Source organism: Oncorhynchus masou, chromosome 7, assembly GCF_036934945.1.
Source record: "Oncorhynchus masou masou isolate Uvic2021 chromosome 7, UVic_Omas_1.1, whole genome shotgun sequence".
In the NCBI taxonomy this organism is placed as follows: Eukaryota; Metazoa; Chordata; class Actinopteri; order Salmoniformes; family Salmonidae; genus Oncorhynchus; species Oncorhynchus masou.
This window is the reverse complement of record NC_088218.1, coordinates 22,906,223-22,922,874: the sequence shown is the minus strand read 5'-3', so window position 1 is coordinate 22,922,874 and position 16,652 is coordinate 22,906,223. Positions and strand designations below refer to the sequence as shown.

The 16,652-nt window shown below is 44.2% G+C and overlaps 2 protein-coding genes across 6 annotated transcripts in view; one reads left to right on the top strand and one right to left on the bottom strand.

The window, feature by feature from the left end:
• The window catches only part of LOC135543517 (lymphocyte antigen 75-like), a 45,159-nt gene extending 39,938 nt beyond the window's left edge, over positions 1–5,221 (top strand). For both annotated transcript variants that reach the window (XM_064970848.1, XM_064970847.1), the window contains exons 31-34: positions 2,115–2,288; positions 3,140–3,256; positions 3,507–3,698; positions 3,919–5,221. In XM_064970848.1, the coding sequence (XP_064826920.1) occupies positions 2,115–2,288; positions 3,140–3,256; positions 3,507–3,698; positions 3,919–4,091 (656 nt within the window). In that variant the 3' untranslated portion in view covers positions 4,092–5,221. The remainder of the gene's footprint in view (positions 1–2,114; positions 2,289–3,139; positions 3,257–3,506; positions 3,699–3,918) is intronic.
• Positions 5,222–6,046: 825 nt separating this feature from the next.
• LOC135543518 (E3 ubiquitin-protein ligase MARCHF7-like) lies at positions 6,047–15,903 on the bottom strand. 4 transcript variants are annotated; one of them, XR_010456219.1, is made up of 12 exons: positions 15,844–15,903; positions 12,540–12,732; positions 11,309–11,449; positions 10,380–10,548; positions 9,848–10,036; positions 8,505–9,684; positions 8,104–8,273; positions 7,888–7,991; positions 7,532–7,633; positions 7,248–7,296; positions 7,027–7,117; positions 6,721–6,799 (listed from the first exon to the last, which is right to left on the bottom strand). XR_010456219.1 is itself a non-coding variant. In XM_064970849.1 (11 exons), exons 2-11 carry the CDS (start codon positions 12,720–12,722, stop codon positions 6,702–6,704), a joined length of 2,385 nt encoding a protein of 794 aa, XP_064826921.1. In that variant the 5' UTR covers positions 12,723–12,732; positions 15,844–15,903; the 3' UTR covers positions 6,047–6,701. The 4 variants fall into 4 exon arrangements, 3 of the variants coding, with proteins under 3 accessions (XP_064826921.1, XP_064826922.1, XP_064826923.1); XM_064970849.1 differs by lacking the exon at positions 7,027–7,117 and having other exon boundaries at positions 6,047–6,799; XM_064970850.1 differs by lacking the exons at positions 7,027–7,117; positions 15,844–15,903 and adding an exon at positions 15,605–15,837 and having other exon boundaries at positions 6,047–6,799.
• Between the last annotated feature and the right edge of the window lie 749 nt (positions 15,904–16,652).

The following is a 16,652-nucleotide window of genomic DNA, read 5'->3' as shown; positions in this document are numbered from 1 at the left end:
TATTACATCTCCACCCCCACTCAGAGTAAGACCCAGTCCTACAGTCTTAGTACCTATCCTATAAGAATTACATCCCCACTCAGAGTAAGACCCAGTCCTACAGTCCTAGTACCTAGCCTATTAGAATTACATCCCCACTCAGAGTAAGACCCAGTCCTACAGTCCTAGTACCTAGCCTATTAGAATTACATCCCCACTCAGAGTAAGACCCAGTCCTACAGTCCTAGTACCTAGCCTATTAGTATTACATCTCCACCCCCACTCAGAGTAAGACCCAGTCCTACAGTCTCAGTACCTAGCCTATTAGTATTACATCTCCACCCCCACTCAGAGTAAGACCCAGTCCTACAGTATTAGTACCTATCCTATTAGAATTACATCCCCACTCAGAGTAAGACCCAGTCCTACAGTCCTAGTACCTAGCCTATTAGAATTACATCCCCACTCAGAGTAAAACCCAGTCCTACAGTCCTAGTACCTAGCCTATTAATATTACATCACCACTCAGAGTAAGACCCAGTCCTACAGTCTTAGTACCTAGCCTATTAGTATTACATCTCCACCCCCACTCAGAGTAAGACCCAGTCCTACAGTCTCAGTACCTAGCCTATTAGTATTACATCTCCACCCCCACTCAGAGTAAGACCCAGTCCTACAGTCTTAGTACCTATCCTATTAGAATTACATCCCCACTCAGAGTAAGACCCAGTCCTACAGTCATAGTACCTAGCTTATTAGTATTACATCTCCACCCCCACTCAGAGTAAGACCCAGTCCTACAGTCTTAGTACCTATCCTATTAGAATTACATCCCCACTCAGAGTAAGACCCAGTCCTACAGTCCTAGTAAATAGCCTATTAGAATTACATCCCCACTCAGAGTAAAACCCAGTCCTACAGTCCTAGTACCTAGCCTATTAGAATTACATCCCCACTCAGAGTAAAACCCAGTCCTACAGTCCTAGTACCTAGCCTATTAATATTACATCACCACTCAGAGTAAGACCCAGTCCTACAGTCTTAATACCTAGCCTATTAGAATTATATCACCACCCCCACTCAGAGTAAGACCCAGTCTAACAGTCATAGTACCACTCAGAGTAAGACCCTGTCCTACAGTCTTTGTACCAAGCCTATTAATATTACATCACCACTCAGAGTAAGACCCTGTCCTACAGTCTTTGTACCTAGCCTATTAATATTACATCACCACTCAGAGTAAGACCCTGTCCTACAGTCTTTGTACCTAGCCTATTAATATTACATCCCCACTCCGAATAAGACCCTTTCCTACAGTCTTTGTACCTAGCCTATTAATATTACATCACCACTCAGAGTAAGACCCTGTCCTACAGTCTTTGTACCTAGCCTATTAATATTAAATCACCACTCAGAGTAAGACCCTGTCCTACAGTCTTTGTACCTAGCCTATTAATATTACATCACCACTCAGAGTAAGACCCTGTCCTACAGTCTTTGTACCTAGCCTATTAATATTACATCACCACTCAGAATAAGACCCTGTCCTGCAGTCCTAGTACCTAGCCTATTAATATTACATCCCAACTCAGAGTAAGACCCTTTCCTACAGTCTTTGTACCTAGCCTATTAATATTACATCACCACTCAGAGTAAGACCCTGTCCTACAGTCTTTGTACCTAGCCTATTAATATTACATCACCACTCAGAGTAAGACCCTGTCCTACAGTCTTTGTACCTAGCCTATTAATATTACATCACCACTCAGAATAAGACCCTGTCCTACAGTCTTTGTACCAAGCCTATTAATATTACATCACCACTCAGAGTAAGACCCTGTCCTACAGTCTTTGTACCTAGCCTATTAATATTACATCACCACTCAGAATAAGACCCTTTCCTACAGTCTTTGTACCTAGCCTATTAATATTACATCCCCACTGAGAATAAGACCCTTTCCTACAGTCTTTGTACCAAGCCTATTAATATTTATTTATTATACACACAACTTGAATTCTAGTGTAAAGAAGACGATGTCAGTGAGCGATCTGAGCAGAATTTGTTGCAGAGGTTTACACACCAATCTTTTAAGATCCCATCAAATAAATCCCTCTGATTTGTTTGTCTGAATCAGGATCGAACCTCGCAGCTCCCCAGGTGGCCAACAACTGCCCTCAGAACAGTGGCTCTCAGAACAGTGGCTCTAAGTGGGTTGAGCACCAGGACCACTGCTATGCTTTTGACATGACCTTCTATAACTACTCTGTGTACAGCATGGAGGATGCCAAGAGCATCTGTGAAAGGCTTGGTAAGTCACCCACTAGCTCTCCTATTTGACACATATATATTTCTGTATTACTGTATATAAGTTGTTTTGAACATTGTATTATTGCAGCGTCTTGGGTTAGGTTGTTATGGTAAGAAAATGGTTTCCCTATAACCAACCTGATTAAAAAAAATATATATATATTTACTCTAAACCGGTAGTTTGGTTCCTGGATGCTGATTATCTGACAGCTATGCTATATCAGATATTGTAAACTGAGTGGTTTGAGCCCTGAATGCTGATTGGCTGACAGCCGTGGTATATCAGTCCTCATACCACAGGTTTGACAAAAAAATACTTTTCACTGTTCGAGCGGCAGGTAGCCTACGAGGTTAGAGCGTTGGGCCAGTAACTGAAAGGTTTCTGGTTTGAATACCAGAGCTGACAAGGTAAAATAAATATGAAATAAAATCTGTCGCTGTACCCTTGTGCAAGGTACTTAACCCTAATTGTTTCAGTAGCGTTGTACAATGGCGACCCTGGTCAGGAGGAGTTGGGATATGCAAAAAATAATAAAAAATCCATTACAGACTTGTGTGTAACAGGACAAATATAAGCGCCCTCCAAATGATTATTCTAATTACGTTGGTAACCAGTTTATAAATAGCAATAAGGCACCTCGGGGGTTTGTGGTATATAGCTAATATACGACAGCTTTGGGCTTTGTCCAGGTACTCTGCGTTGTGTCTCGCTTAAGAACAGCCCTTAGCCATGGTATATTGGCCATGTACCACACCCCCTCGGGCCTTATTGGTTAACACCACAATCAGATCAGGTGGTTTCTTACTTACAGTACAGTACATGTATGCCTTCTTTTTGCCTTTGATTCACAGATGCACAGCTGCTGACCATAATGACCAGAGAGGAGAATGACTTTGTCTCTGGCTACATGGCAGACAACCCTCTCATCACCAGTAGGGTGTGGCTCGGCATGGACCTGGACAAACAAGGTAAACTGACCCGACCCGTACAATAGGATATGCTTGTTACTTATTACTATATACGGATGTTATGAGACATTATATTTATATTGGACAGTATGCTCCATCTTAGGAAGTTATGTGTGCACTTCATTTGGAAAGTCAGGCACTTTAAAATACATAAAAATCCTACATGCCAATACAGTACATTATACTCAAAGTTGTCTATTTTAACTCAGCATAGAATCAGTAATGATTCTGTGTTTCCTCTGTCTTCCAGGTCAGCCAGTGGGCTGGGTGGACGGTTCCTCTCTGGCCTTCTCTAACTGGGAGACCAAGGGTTCTGCTAGTGGGGTGAAGACAGTGACCCAGCAGAACCCCTGTGCTGTCATGGTGTCTGCAGACGGAGGCATCTGGAGCAGAGTCAGCTGCGAGGACAGCCACAGCCGCATCGTCTGCAAAGTGCCCGCACGTGAGTACAATAGTGCAATGTGTTTTTACTACGTGCATAGCAGCATGCTCTGGTGACTGCTCCAAGCTATTGCATGTAACAAGAGTTGATTTATATATAGCTCTTAGATTTCCCCGGCTTCGCTATGGTTATTATATATTTGTAAATATTGATGTGCTTGAAACAGGGACTTTCTTGGCCAGTTTGGAGATGTGTTTCTGACTGGCTGTGTTGTCTCCAGGGTCAGGGAGTGCCCCGGTGGTGCTGGTCTTCTTCCTGGTCGTCCTCACCTCTCTCCTGGCGGCCATCGGCTTCGTCGTTTATAAGAAGAGCAGGGCCAGATTCAACTCCACCGTGCGCTACAGGAGAACCATTGATGATGCTGACAGCACTAGTATTATGGATGCAGAGTGAGACTTGTCTTGACTTCATCTATGCAGTTTAAAGAAGCAGTTATGTGCCTACAGTATAGAAATATTATAATCAAGCAAACTGAAACCTGGCTTCCGTTTCATTTAATTTATTTGTATAAATTCCCAAGCAGTTTTTTTTAGTATTTTCTGCGATATTGTAAATATTGGCAAAAGGATTGTGAAAGTCCCCAAACGAGCATTTGTTTTGTTGAACTGTGATTTTAAAGAAAGAGCTGCCACATTGAACAGTTGCTGCAGGGTTGGACTTTGGGTTGATGAAAAAGACACTGGATACGTGATGCTTGTCAGGGTATTTTTCCTTCTCGAAGCACTGATGTTTTTCTCTGTTTTCACTCTTGTGATTATTTTTGTGATTATTTTGTAATGGAGGAAGACGTGCTTTTGATGGTCATCGAACGAAAGAAGAAACAACTGCATCATGTTATTAATAGAACTATAATCTTTATTAGCTTGGCATAGCTTCATAATTTCTTACAATTATTTAGTCTAATACATGTTGTCGAGCTAATGCAGTCCAACACAGACGTTCTTAGAGAATTTGGATAGTGGCATGCATTCTCATTTGCCATTTCAACTACAAGCAATTCATCCCAACTGTAAATGCCATTGATGCATTGGTTTCTGTTTTGTCATTATGACTGTAACCTCCCTCTCCTATGCACTCAAACTCCTGAGAACATTTGCACTTTAAATTGAAATGTTTTGTGAATAATGCCTTTAGCAGTTGTTTCTGCCATCTTCAAGCACAATAGTTGTCTTGTTTGAGTATACGTTTTTGGGGTGTTAATTTGTGGTTAACGTTTTCAAAGGTCGCGACTGGCTGAGGCCTCAAACTGCACACACAGCTGCTGTAAATGCTTTGTAAATATTTACATTTTATTTTATGGAGAATCTAAACCAAAGATTTTTTTTTTTTTTTTTAAATCTTGTGAATGTTAATAACCTGGACATTCCTCTAGACTTTATTTGGATCTGCCTTGCAACAATGCTTGTTAACTAGGATTACCATTCTCAAATGTTCCAACAGTCATATTTACATTGGTCCCAAGCAGACCATCCACTCTGGTCAAATATGGTTATGGTCTTTTAATAAAATAAGTTTGTCTTTAAGGGCTGGGTCATGTCATTTTTGTTGTTGAGGAACATGGGTATCACTGACCTACCAGAGTTCAGATGCCTGTATAATAAAATTTAAAGGCTTGTCGGTTGGTTGGAGGGCGTTACACGCAGATCGCGACCTGCAAAGTTACTTGTTCAAATCCCAATTGTGACTGTTTCCAACCGTACATTATAAACTAAATACATTTCTAATCTAACCTAACTTTTAACAGCTTCAAATCTGATAACGCAGATTGTGCCTTCCTCACCCCTAGTGCAGTGAGATAAGGACCATAGGTTTAAATCTTGCCAATAACATTTGTTCAACTACCTGGTCCAGGAAACAAATGCACTTTAAATGAGACGCCACTAGCACGTCATGCAAATTACGTTTACAGGAGGAATCCCAACATGTATAAAGTGGTAATACCAAATTTAGCTAGTTGTGCCAGACATTTTATAAAGATTACTAGTGTATCATTTAAACGTGCGCATGCTTTTAGCCTTTGGAAAAAAACTTAATTCTGAAGGGGGTGAGGAAATTAAACTCTTCTCAGTAGGGTACACACCTAAGCATCTTCGGTCGGAGGAGGCTACCAAGGAGCAAATTCCTCCATTAAACTATTAAGGAATTGCCACTACCTATGGCGACCGGTTTCTGGGTCACGGAGAAGAGTGTGGTGTTTACCTCAAAAGGATACGGGGAGCTTCTCAATTAACTACAGAGGTTTTTGAGCAACAGTTGTTGAAATGGCCTACATTAACCCTACTTCCTATATTAACTTCAGTGTGTCCTTGTTCAGTTTTGTTCAATGAAATGATGCCTGCAAACAGCTGTACATTCAAAACTTTTATTGCATTAATTAAATGAAAACCAGTTCTAGGGGCAAGCAAAATAGCATTTTCATACTACAGACAAAAACAGAACAAACTCAATTATTCAGCTGTGAAAAGTAAAGTTATCACTTTCTTTCACACATTTTTTTGAAAAATTTCAAAAAAGGAAAATTCACATAAGAAAAACAGTAAAGGGGATAATTTGCCACTTCTTGATAGATTCTCCCCTAAACGCCCAACCCGCTAAACTAACGAACCAGTGGTGTTTAGGATTCCATCTCTTTTTTTTTTTTTACACAATATCTCACCACGGTGGACAGATCTGCTTTTTTACAGCAGTAACATTTAAAGCACTCGTGGTATAACAGTTCAAAAGGATAGCTTGCATTTTAACGGAGTAAAGCGCACTCAAATCTGGAGACCTCAAGGAAAGGCCAAATTAACAATAGGGGGATATAAAGCATTTCCTCACCTCAACGTCAGTCTGCATATCTATGACATCATTACCTCTACGTCAGGAGTGACTTCCCATCTACTTGGCTTTGGCTTCAAAAATCCCACAAGCCATTGCACTCAGTAAAACCACGAGGTGAAACAGAGCAACAGAATGGGTTGCTACTGGAAGGTAACTCGTTCAACTCGTCGCCTCCCCCGATCAATTGTACTCCTCTTCCAGATCTTCATCGAGGTCACAGAAATCGATTGCAGGACGGGTATCAACCACCTCCTCTTCATCTGACTCCCCATAAGAGCCTGCAGCAGAGGGAACAATTATCAGTCAAATCAGAGACTAGTTTATTAGTAGTCCATTTCATTATTTTTGAATAAACAGTTTGCAAAATGTATCTTTTAGTTTAGAATGGTGTTCAAAAGTAAAATATTAAGACCATTTAAAATTGTCAGTGATGAATACTGCAGTGCACCACCATGATATCAAAGCAACTAATAACCTCCACTGAGATGACCTTGTGCATAGTTACCTGAAGGGGAATAATTCACAGCGGTGTTGCTGGGCAAAAAAATAAAGTGTGCAGAGCTCTCCTCATGCTATGTGTAGAAACACGTATGGGCCTTTAACATCAGAGAAGGTCAATATAATCAAATACTTACCCATCAATTCATTAACAGTGACTAATAGCCCCGTATCAAGTTACTAAAACATGTGTACACCGCATTGGGGAGAAATTATTCAAGAACGTACTTTCAAGATTGTCCATGTGTTCATGAAGGGTCCTCGCCAGGTTGAAAAACTGAGCGAGAGAGGGGGAAATGGTTTTTTGGTTGTTGATTTTTTTTTAAACACTGAATCCTACTACATTTGAATTAAGTAATTTTTTCCCCCACAATACAATAGTTAGTGAATTATGAGGTCAAAGAAAAACATTGGGATTAACATTCAAAATGACTTCTCTGCGCCCAGTGCAAATGACTGACGTCTAGAATTTGTTTTGCATGGTGGTGCCGGGTGTAGGCGTGAGTTCTTACCCCGGCGTCGTTGGCAGCTCCGAGCACATCAGAGAACCTCTGCTCACACAGGTGGAGCAACACCACCAGGTAAAGGCCACAGCTGATGAACTCGTACTCAGACTGGACGGAAAGGAAGGAAGTGGTCACTTAAAACTGCAGATATGCGTTAAACTCAAGTTAGGACTGGGTCCCAGGCAGTTCAACCTTAGAGTTAAAACCAACTGTTCCGTAAAATGTTAAGTGTCCCGTTCTGCTATTCTACAGTTGAATGAGCAGCACAGGAGTGATTTCCTGCAGCACGTTTCCCCATTCAGTCTAACAGTTAGATAATGGATGTAGAGGAGACGTCTGGGGTTAACTGAACGTCCCCTCACCCGCTCATGTGTCCTGTGTAGCTCGTTGATGTCAAAGTTCTCAATGTTCAGGTGCAGCTTTTCTTTGCACAGCTCACACGTGGTGATGGCATCCAGATTAGTGCCTGGACAAGAGAGGGAAAGACAGCAAACAAATGTGCAATCGCCGCATAATACACCGAGGGGCAGAAAATCATTTGTTAAGGTCAGAGAGAGAGAGAGAGAAAGTATTCTTACCAGAGCTGATTTTGGAACGCAGCCACTTCTTGATGCAGTCCTGGTGAACATACTGCAGACTGCCTGTGCAGTGGCAGGGCTCGATCAGAGGGTTGGAGGGAGACTCCAAACCCATTTGGCAAATACGACACAGGTCCCCTTCCTCCTCGTCAGAGTCCTCCAACAGCAGGCTACAGGGGAGAGAGAGAAAGAGGTTTATTTACAGTGATCAACCATTCAAATCTGATGAAAATAATTAAAGTGTCGGTCCTGCAATAGAGGCATTTGAATGACGAGTGCGGCCACAATAAAGACGATGGACAACACAGAGACAGTGCCATGTACAACAGGGGGATGGGACACCACAAGCATGCAGGTTCAGCCCACTCCCCAGCAAGCTCAGAGAAGGACAGCCTCCCCACCTCTCCTGGATCTTCCTCAGTCTCTCAGGGTCTCTGGAGGAGGTGGGTTTCTCCTGGCCCTCCGGTTGGCTCCTGGCAGCACCCGTCATATCCACGGCAATCATGACGTTGTCGTGGACACGGAACAGTGGGCTGCTCATGAACCGCGCCAAACGCTGACTACTCCCCGCCATGTCTCTCAACTCCTCCTGTAGGGCGGCGGTAGCACCCATCGCCCCTGAGGCTGCCGCCGCCGCAGCCACCGCTCCTTCGTCGTCCTCCTCCTCGTCGTCGTCTTCGTCCGCCTTGGCCTCGGGGGTGTCTCTACTCCTGAGGGGGAACTGGGTACCGCGGTAATCCTCATCTGCACCGGACGCCAGGCGAGCGCTTTCGTCCCGTCCTTCTCTTCTACGGCGGGAGAAGAGAGGAGTGCAGCGGGTCCGGATGGAAGACGACAGCCAGGAGGAACCTGAAGTATTACTTCCAACACCACTGGTGCTGCCCCCTCTCCAGGCCTCCAGGACACGCTGGGTCTGGCCCTCCTGGACCGGGGATAGGCCCTGTCTGCGACGCCTCAGGAAGGCAAAGGCCTGGGCCGCGTCAGAGCCTCTGGGAACGGGCTCCACGCTTAGGGGTCGGACGTTCTCCTCGCTGGTAGCCACGGGTGCGTGGCCTTCTCCTCCAGAGACAGGGCTGTCCTCGGTCGAGTCGAAGGAACGGGAGGCGGAGCCAGAGCTGGAGCCGCTGGAGTCCTGGCTGGAGCGCCGAGAGAAGAGGCGGGAGAGGAGGCGGCGGGTGGAGCGACGTCCATCGGATGCCTCGCCACCCTCCGGGGTTGTCCTGGGGGTGGAGGTTGGCGCGGAGGGAGGGGGGCTGGAGTCCCGGGCCTCCCGTCTTGCTGAGGGGGTTGTGTACCAAGAGGGGCGAGAGGTAACGGAGACTCCTAGAGCGGGCTCTCGGCTCTCAGTGGGCTCCTTGGCGGTGCGGCGGGTGGAGGCGGTGAGGGTGGAGGTGGTCAGGGAGCGGCCGGTGGCCCGGGAGGTGGAGGTGGCGGAGTCCCGGGCCAGTGGGGAGCGCTGGTAGGTGGAAGAGAGGTGGCGGCTGAGGGAGCTGCTCTCCCTGCTAGAGGAAGAGGAGGAGTAGAGAGTCTCCTTGGGCCGGGCCCCCTGGGCATAGGTGGAGGTCACACGGTCTGGCCGGTCTAAAACACAAACATGTCCACATTAGCGATTGCATGCGTGTCAGTATTACGTTTGCGTGCGAATATGTAAATGTTTCAGTTTTATGACTGAATGCGTAAGTAAATGTGCCAATAGGTTTGTAAGTCAATGCACACAAATGAGTCACTGTGTGTGATTACATACAAAGGGATGAGGTGAGTCCGGAGCTCCTATAGCTGGTGTTATCAGCCACACTGGATAGACTCCTCGCCTCGCTCCTCTTCTCCAGCTCCCTTCTGGACCACAGGGGCTCTGAGGAGGAAGAGGAGGAGGAAGAAGAAGAGGAGGAGGACGACCTGGACAGAGGCCGGTACGACTTCCACGACGACAAATCTAAACACAAGGTGCCAGTTTGTTATTCACCTGCATGTTTGAAAAGTTAAGTTGGTTAAACCACGAAGGATTTAGGAAACATTAACGTCATTTCATCAACGTCGTAAGGTTAACTGAAGATTTAATATTATTATCATCACTCAAAGCAATGGCAATGATTGTTTGCATGATTATCACAAGACCTGCGCTCATCAAGTGTATGGAAACTAACAGCAGTATATTTAAAGGAAAAGTTCACACTTAAAAAAATTTGCCAGGTATTTTCATACATTAAAAAGGGCTCAAGGAAAGAGACTGTAAACATTTGTAACTCGAGCTCTCCTTTGAACCAGGGGTCAGATACCTGAGTCTCTGTTGAGGACACTGCTGGAGTAGGAGGAGCCAGTCACAGAGGGGCTTGTTGTATATGCAGCTCTGTTACTATAAGACAGTTTGGCCCGTTTGGTATCCCCATCATCAGTTGGGTTGCTGAGAAGTCCTGAGTACGTCCCCAGTCTTGTCTCTGAATCAGTCTGATAAAACAACCCACAGAATGCCATCACATGAATCAAAACGGACTTGAACCTTGGCAATACGCATCAGTAATATCACAATCAAAACCTAAAAGTAAAACGGTTTAATCCTGAAGTCTATTGACGCACGTATTAATCTAGGTAACGTCATTTAAAAATCCCCATCAAAATCCATCTAAGACAGCACGGGCTGTGTCTCAAGCCCCCACATCCGCCTGGGTCACCCTGACGCATCTGCGGTGGTAGGTGGCAGAGCTACAGCGGTGTTGGCCAGACCATGAGACATCCCCAAAAAAAAGTGGGGGACGGGACGGACAGTCTTCTCACAAAACTTAGCGTCTAAACTATGACAAAGGTGGAAAGGGGAGGCTCTCAAACACGATAGTGTTCTCAGTGTCGCTCTACGACCCCCACAAGTGTCACAGGACTCATGAAGGTTAAATATAGGTCAAAATAAATCATTATTTACCAAGCTCTCTTTTATCTCCCAGATATAGGACAGACACTTCTGAACCTTAAGTTACATTTTGTGACTGTCTTAACATTTATAAAATGTTTTAATCAACTAATTTCTATGGGCTATAATGGTAAAGGCCAAATTCTATATTTTATTCAAACATTTTTTTTTATTGATAGCTAAAGGGGTCCTAAAATTTGAAATCAAATGCCTAAATGATCCACAATATGACCATGTCAAAACAATTATGTATGTTAGCTTAGTGACCCAATGAACCAGATCCCCGTTCTATCGTGAGTTTACCGGTTTGCTGCGGCTGGTCAGTGAGGATTCGGCCCAGGAGCGATCGTAGGAGACAGAGGAGGTGGTCAGAGGGGATTTCCAGCTGGAGTGGCGGCTGTCAGAACTGCTGTAGTCCCTGGTCGAGCTGAGGAACCGAGAGCTCTGAGACACAAGGGCCGTGAAAACACACGGGGTTTAGCGCAAGTCAATACATGGAGCAATGTGAGGTAGCTGACACATGGTACAAATCCAAGATCACCACAAACAGGAGAAGAGTTTCCCCCAGGATTTCTTTCAGCAGCGATGGCAAAGTTAGCGTTGTAGCGGGTGTGCCAATGGCAAGACCAACAATTCTAAAGGCCCTCAAAGACAATTTAGCTGTAAAAGCTAAATACAAGTAACTTCCTGCAATTCTACACATTTCGCCACGGTTTCTGCCGTGTTCTTAAACTAGTAGAGCGACTCAAACAAAATCAATAGGGGCCTCTATTTGGAGTGGCGGCAACAATTTAGCAGCGGAGGCCAACACTACTAAATGAATAGAGGAAACACTGCATTTGTCTAAATATTCTTGTACCAATTACTCCTACATTCTTGCATGCTAGCTAGGTAATGCCATTGATCTTTTTTCATTACATCAAATGCATTCATTCTACTCAAATGTGTTTGCAAACGTGTCAACTAAGTCAGTTTATTGTGCATGAGCCGGGCCCAGGACTCTTCTGGAAGAGTAGTCAAATAGACAGACAGCCCAGTAGTAACTTTATCTAATGGCACAGTCCTTGACAGGACAGGCGGGCTGAAAATCACACTGGCAGGAATCTAGGCTGGCCTATAAAAAGCCCCAGCTAAAGTACACAGATACCTTCTCTGAACACGGCTAACTCGCCAAATAGAGAAGAGGACTGGAACCAAGAGGGAGAGTACCAGACGGTCCCTTAGACAAGAGTCAGATGGCAGCAAAGAAAGCCTGGTTCTTAGGGGGAGAAAAATAATTACCCACCCGACTGCATTTATTTTAAAGAGAACATTGGTTTTCATGAAAACAGGCTAAACTTGTCCCAACTGCCGAGCCTTACCCTTCCTTTGGTTATAAACACATTTGAAGTGTTCTTATCATTTTTTAACCGGCAGAAACTTCTCATTGAAATCCAGACCTAAAGGTCACATATGTTAGGAATACAAAGTGACATTTAGGGTCAGCAAATGTATGTGACCTGCCACTTTCCCCCTCTCATACGGTGTTCAGTACCTGGTGGTCGAGGTCAGGTTTAAGGGGTGTGGCCCTGGTGAAGCGATCACTGTTCAGGACACTGGATCTTCCATAGAGCCTACTGGATCCCAGGGAACCCAGGGAGGAGGGGGAAGAGGATGAAGAATAAGATGACGTGGTGCTGGACACCGTAAAGGGCAGCCGGCGAGGCTTGGAATCCATCACTGTTTGGCTGTGGAAAGATATTAGAAAAACAAAATGTTAGAGAACACATGCAATCAAACATTGTACAAAGTGGAATACAGTAAGCCTAGACATAGTCCAGTGTTATTTAATACGCAAGTACGAGGCTACAGCAGGGGTTCCCAAACTTTTTCCACTCAGGCCCCCCTTCCAGCATTGAACATCTCACGTCCGCCATGTCTTGTCTAATGTATATTCATGTGATGAGTGACAAACATTACAACCTAGCTAAAACAATGTTAGCTGACATGGGTTAGTTGATCGGCACATTTCTGACAAGCTATAAATAGCTCTAGGGTATTTGTTTTTATTATGGTTCCCCATTAGCAGTTGCCTCTTCCTGGGGTCCAGCAAAATTAAGGTAGTTCTACTTTTTTTCTCCACAATTTCGATCATCTCATCGCTGCAAATCCAACGGGCTCGGGAGGCGACGGTCGAGTCATGTTAACACACGCCTGCTTAAGCCAGAAGCACCAGTGTCGGAAACACAGTTCACCTGACGATAGAGGTCAGCCTATAGGCGCCCGGCCCGCCACAAGGAGTCGCTAGTGCACGATTAGCCAAGTCAAGCTCCCCGACCAAACCCTCCCCTAACCCGGACGACGCTGGGCCAATTGTGCGCCGACCTACGGGACTCCAGAGCACGGCCGGTTGTGATACTGCCTGGGATCGATTCCAGGTCTGTATTGACACCCCTAGCACTGCCTTAGACGACAGCGCCACGCGGGAGTGGAGCAGTTTAATTTTTTTTAAACATTACATTCACAAACAGATTTCACAACTATTAAGTGTATGCAATAATATAATAATATATCCCATTTAGCAGACGCTTTTGTCCAAAGCGACTTACAAGTCGGCTGGGGCCACTACTTTTACATATGGGTGGTCCCAGCGGGAATCGAACCCACGACGCTTGGCGTTGCAAGCGCCATGCTCTACCGACTGAGCCACACAGGACACGCAATGACAGGAGGAAAACTGATTATGCACTACCCAATTTTGAAATTGCACCTTGTGCATTCTACCATTAAGAGTAAGTTGAAAACTGTACTGAGTTCATTCAAATAAATGTGGAAACAATTGGTATCCAGTACTCATTCAATATACATAACTCAGAGCTCAATGTCCTGACCAAACCCTACTTTTGTTATTGCTAAAACCTTTTGTGCCTGTTCCACCCAAACCTTAGGCTAGGCTAAACATGATTTAACAACAAGATAAGACGAGATAGACCTAGCTGCGTTTTGAAACTGCAATCGTAAAGACCAGACTGAAGAGTCAGGGAATCTCCCAATCTGATAAAAGCCCAACAGTCAGGAAAAGGGGTTGGCTGGTCGCCGAGACAGCCGAAGTGTGACAGTGTACAAACTGTCCAGAAGCTTCTTGGCACCTAACCCCCACACCTGTCCTTGGATCACAATCACTGTTTGTTGCATCCCAAATGGCACCCTAGTAGGTGCACTACATAAGTATTAGGGTGCCATTTGGTACACACTGTCACAGCCATTTGATGGTGACATTTCCTGAGGAATGAGAGCGCAGCAGGGGGGCTGTGCAGGTCAAGCCTTGCATCACACACGAGATCGTCACTGCACGATAATTTATTAAAAAGGTGCATTCCTCTGTTTTACATGGATCACAGCACCCGTATGGTGATAGGAGAACCAGGAAGAAGAAACATGTCCATCTCCTTACAAAGCCCCGCCCACCCCCCTGCTCAACCTTTTGAGAACCTTTCCTAAAAAGTAAACTTAACTAATTTTTTATTTCACCTAGGCTATCACTTTTGGTAGCCTACATCTGTGGCTTGGAAATACTATTGTCATTAATTATATTGTTTTTATAGTTATGCTCCTAATTTAGCCCACAGCGAGTGTGGCTTCTCTCAATCACACTCATGACGCATGGGTGGTGCTAAACTTAGGCATCAGGAATGCAGTGTACACAAGAGGAAAGTTGTCTTGATAACATGTCGAACTCTGTTTTGCTTGTATTTAAGATGTGGAGACCTGCCTAGGTAAGACTGATGAAATCTTCACACAAGATGCCAAAACTTGCTTCTCTACTGTTAATATTTAATTGCGCAATAGTAACACGTTCAGTCAGGCTCTGCAAAACTGGAAGAGTGAATTTTTTTTTATTCGGCCACGGAAGTTAATTTCAGTTTTTTTTCTGAAACGTTTTGTTTTGAGGATACGGTTTGGCTGTTCTTCCTGATTCAGACAAGGCCAAGGATGCATGAGCTATTTTTTCCTCTACCCGTCTAGGCCAGTTATCTACCATATTTTCGGCAAATAAAACTATAGTTAGAGAAAGGACAAGTCTTATTAACGCAACAGTTGAGCAAAACGGGGATACTTTAGCACCTCAGTCATGATTGCAAACTAGCCAACAATAGCGTCATGGCTAATGTTAGGTTGGAGGCTACTGTAACTAAAAGGCTACCCAAATGTCCGAACCGACTTCTCAAAATGTCTGACAGTTTCCAAGAAAATAGTTCCCTTTTCTTTTGCTCACCAGATGTCGAAGGAGCTTGTCAGCTAGCTACCTAATGTAAGCAATACCCATGGCCATGGAAGAAAGCATGATCTCAAAGCTACACTGTCTGGGGCTAGTCAAGCTAGCCTCCCAAACTTGTTGTTGGCACGGCTTCGAAGTTAAAAATGGATGAAGAAAAACAGCTTGCTAGCTAACGTTACCTACTAGGCTAAATAGATAGTTAACGTTAGCCCACGACCACAAAGCATGCTAGGGCTACAATTGCTAACTACCATCCTAGTACTAGAAACCACTCGCAACTTCTAGAATAGAAACGACTCGATTGAGGACATGACAGTCATATCCACAAATAGGTCAATTACCGTGAATGCGATGAGATAATCTTGATGGTTTAGCTAGCGAACGGTAGGCCTATTTTTTTTATGCTGCTGTTGTTGATCATCCGTCCTGACATAACGTTGGGAAGCTAGCTAATCCATTTCTTCTATCAAAGGAATCAATTTAATCGTTGCCAAATTAAAATGTAAAACAATGTCGCAGGCTATAGCTAGAAACATCACGGATAAGGTGCTAACTTCGTGCAAAAGCAGCACACTCTCACCTTTGCTTCCAAGCTTCGCTGCATTCAATGATGACGGCGTCTGTGTGTTGATTAAGAGAAGGTCATGTGATTTACAATGCAATCAGACACCCCAGACAAGTACGTACAACTCAGGATGGTGAAGGACAATGTACTCCATCCAATAGAATATCAAACACTGTACTTGTCCTGCCCCCGTTTTAATTGACGTTGTGAATTTTGATTGAAAGTACAGTATGATTGTGATAGTAATGAATTGATTTTTACATTTTTTATATTTTATTTCACCTTTATTTAACCAGGTAGGCTAGTTAAAAACAAGTTCTCATTTGCAACTGCGACCTGGCCGAGATAAAGCATAGCAGTGTGAACAGACAACACAGAGTTACACATGGAGTAAACAATTAACAAGTCAATAACACAGTTGAAAAAAAGAGAATCTATATACATTGTGTGCAAAAGGCATGAGAAGGAAGGCAAATAATTACAATTTTGCAGATTAACACTGGAGTGATAAATGATCAGATGGTCATGTACAGGTAGAGATATTGGTGTGCAAAAGAGCAGAAAAGTTTATAAATATAAACAGTATGGGGATGGTAGGTAAAATTGGGTGGGCTATTTACCGATAGACCATGTACAGCTGCAGCGATTGATTAGCTGCTCAGATAGCAGATGTTTGAAGTTGGTGAGGGAGATAAGAGTCTCCAACTTCAGGGAATTTTTTTTCTCAATTCGTTCCAGTCACAGGCAGCAGAGAACTGGAACGAAAGGCGGCCAAATGAGGTGTTGGCTTTAGGGATGATCAGTGAGATACACCAGCTGGAGCT

Excerpts from the sequence above, each read along its gene's own strand:
- LOC135543518 (XM_064970849.1), bottom strand. The coding sequence starts at position 12,722 with ATGGATTCCAAGCCTCGCCGGCTGCCCTTTACGGTGTCCAGCACCACG. Across the intron at positions 10,037-10,379 it reads TGTCCTCAACAGAGACTCAG|ATTTGTCGTCGTGGAAGTCG; the intron begins GTATCTGACCCC and ends CCTTGTGTTTAG. Across the intron at positions 7,992-8,103 it reads GCGTTCCAAAATCAGCTCTG|GCACTAATCTGGATGCCATC; the intron begins GTAAGAATACTT and ends TCTCTTGTCCAG.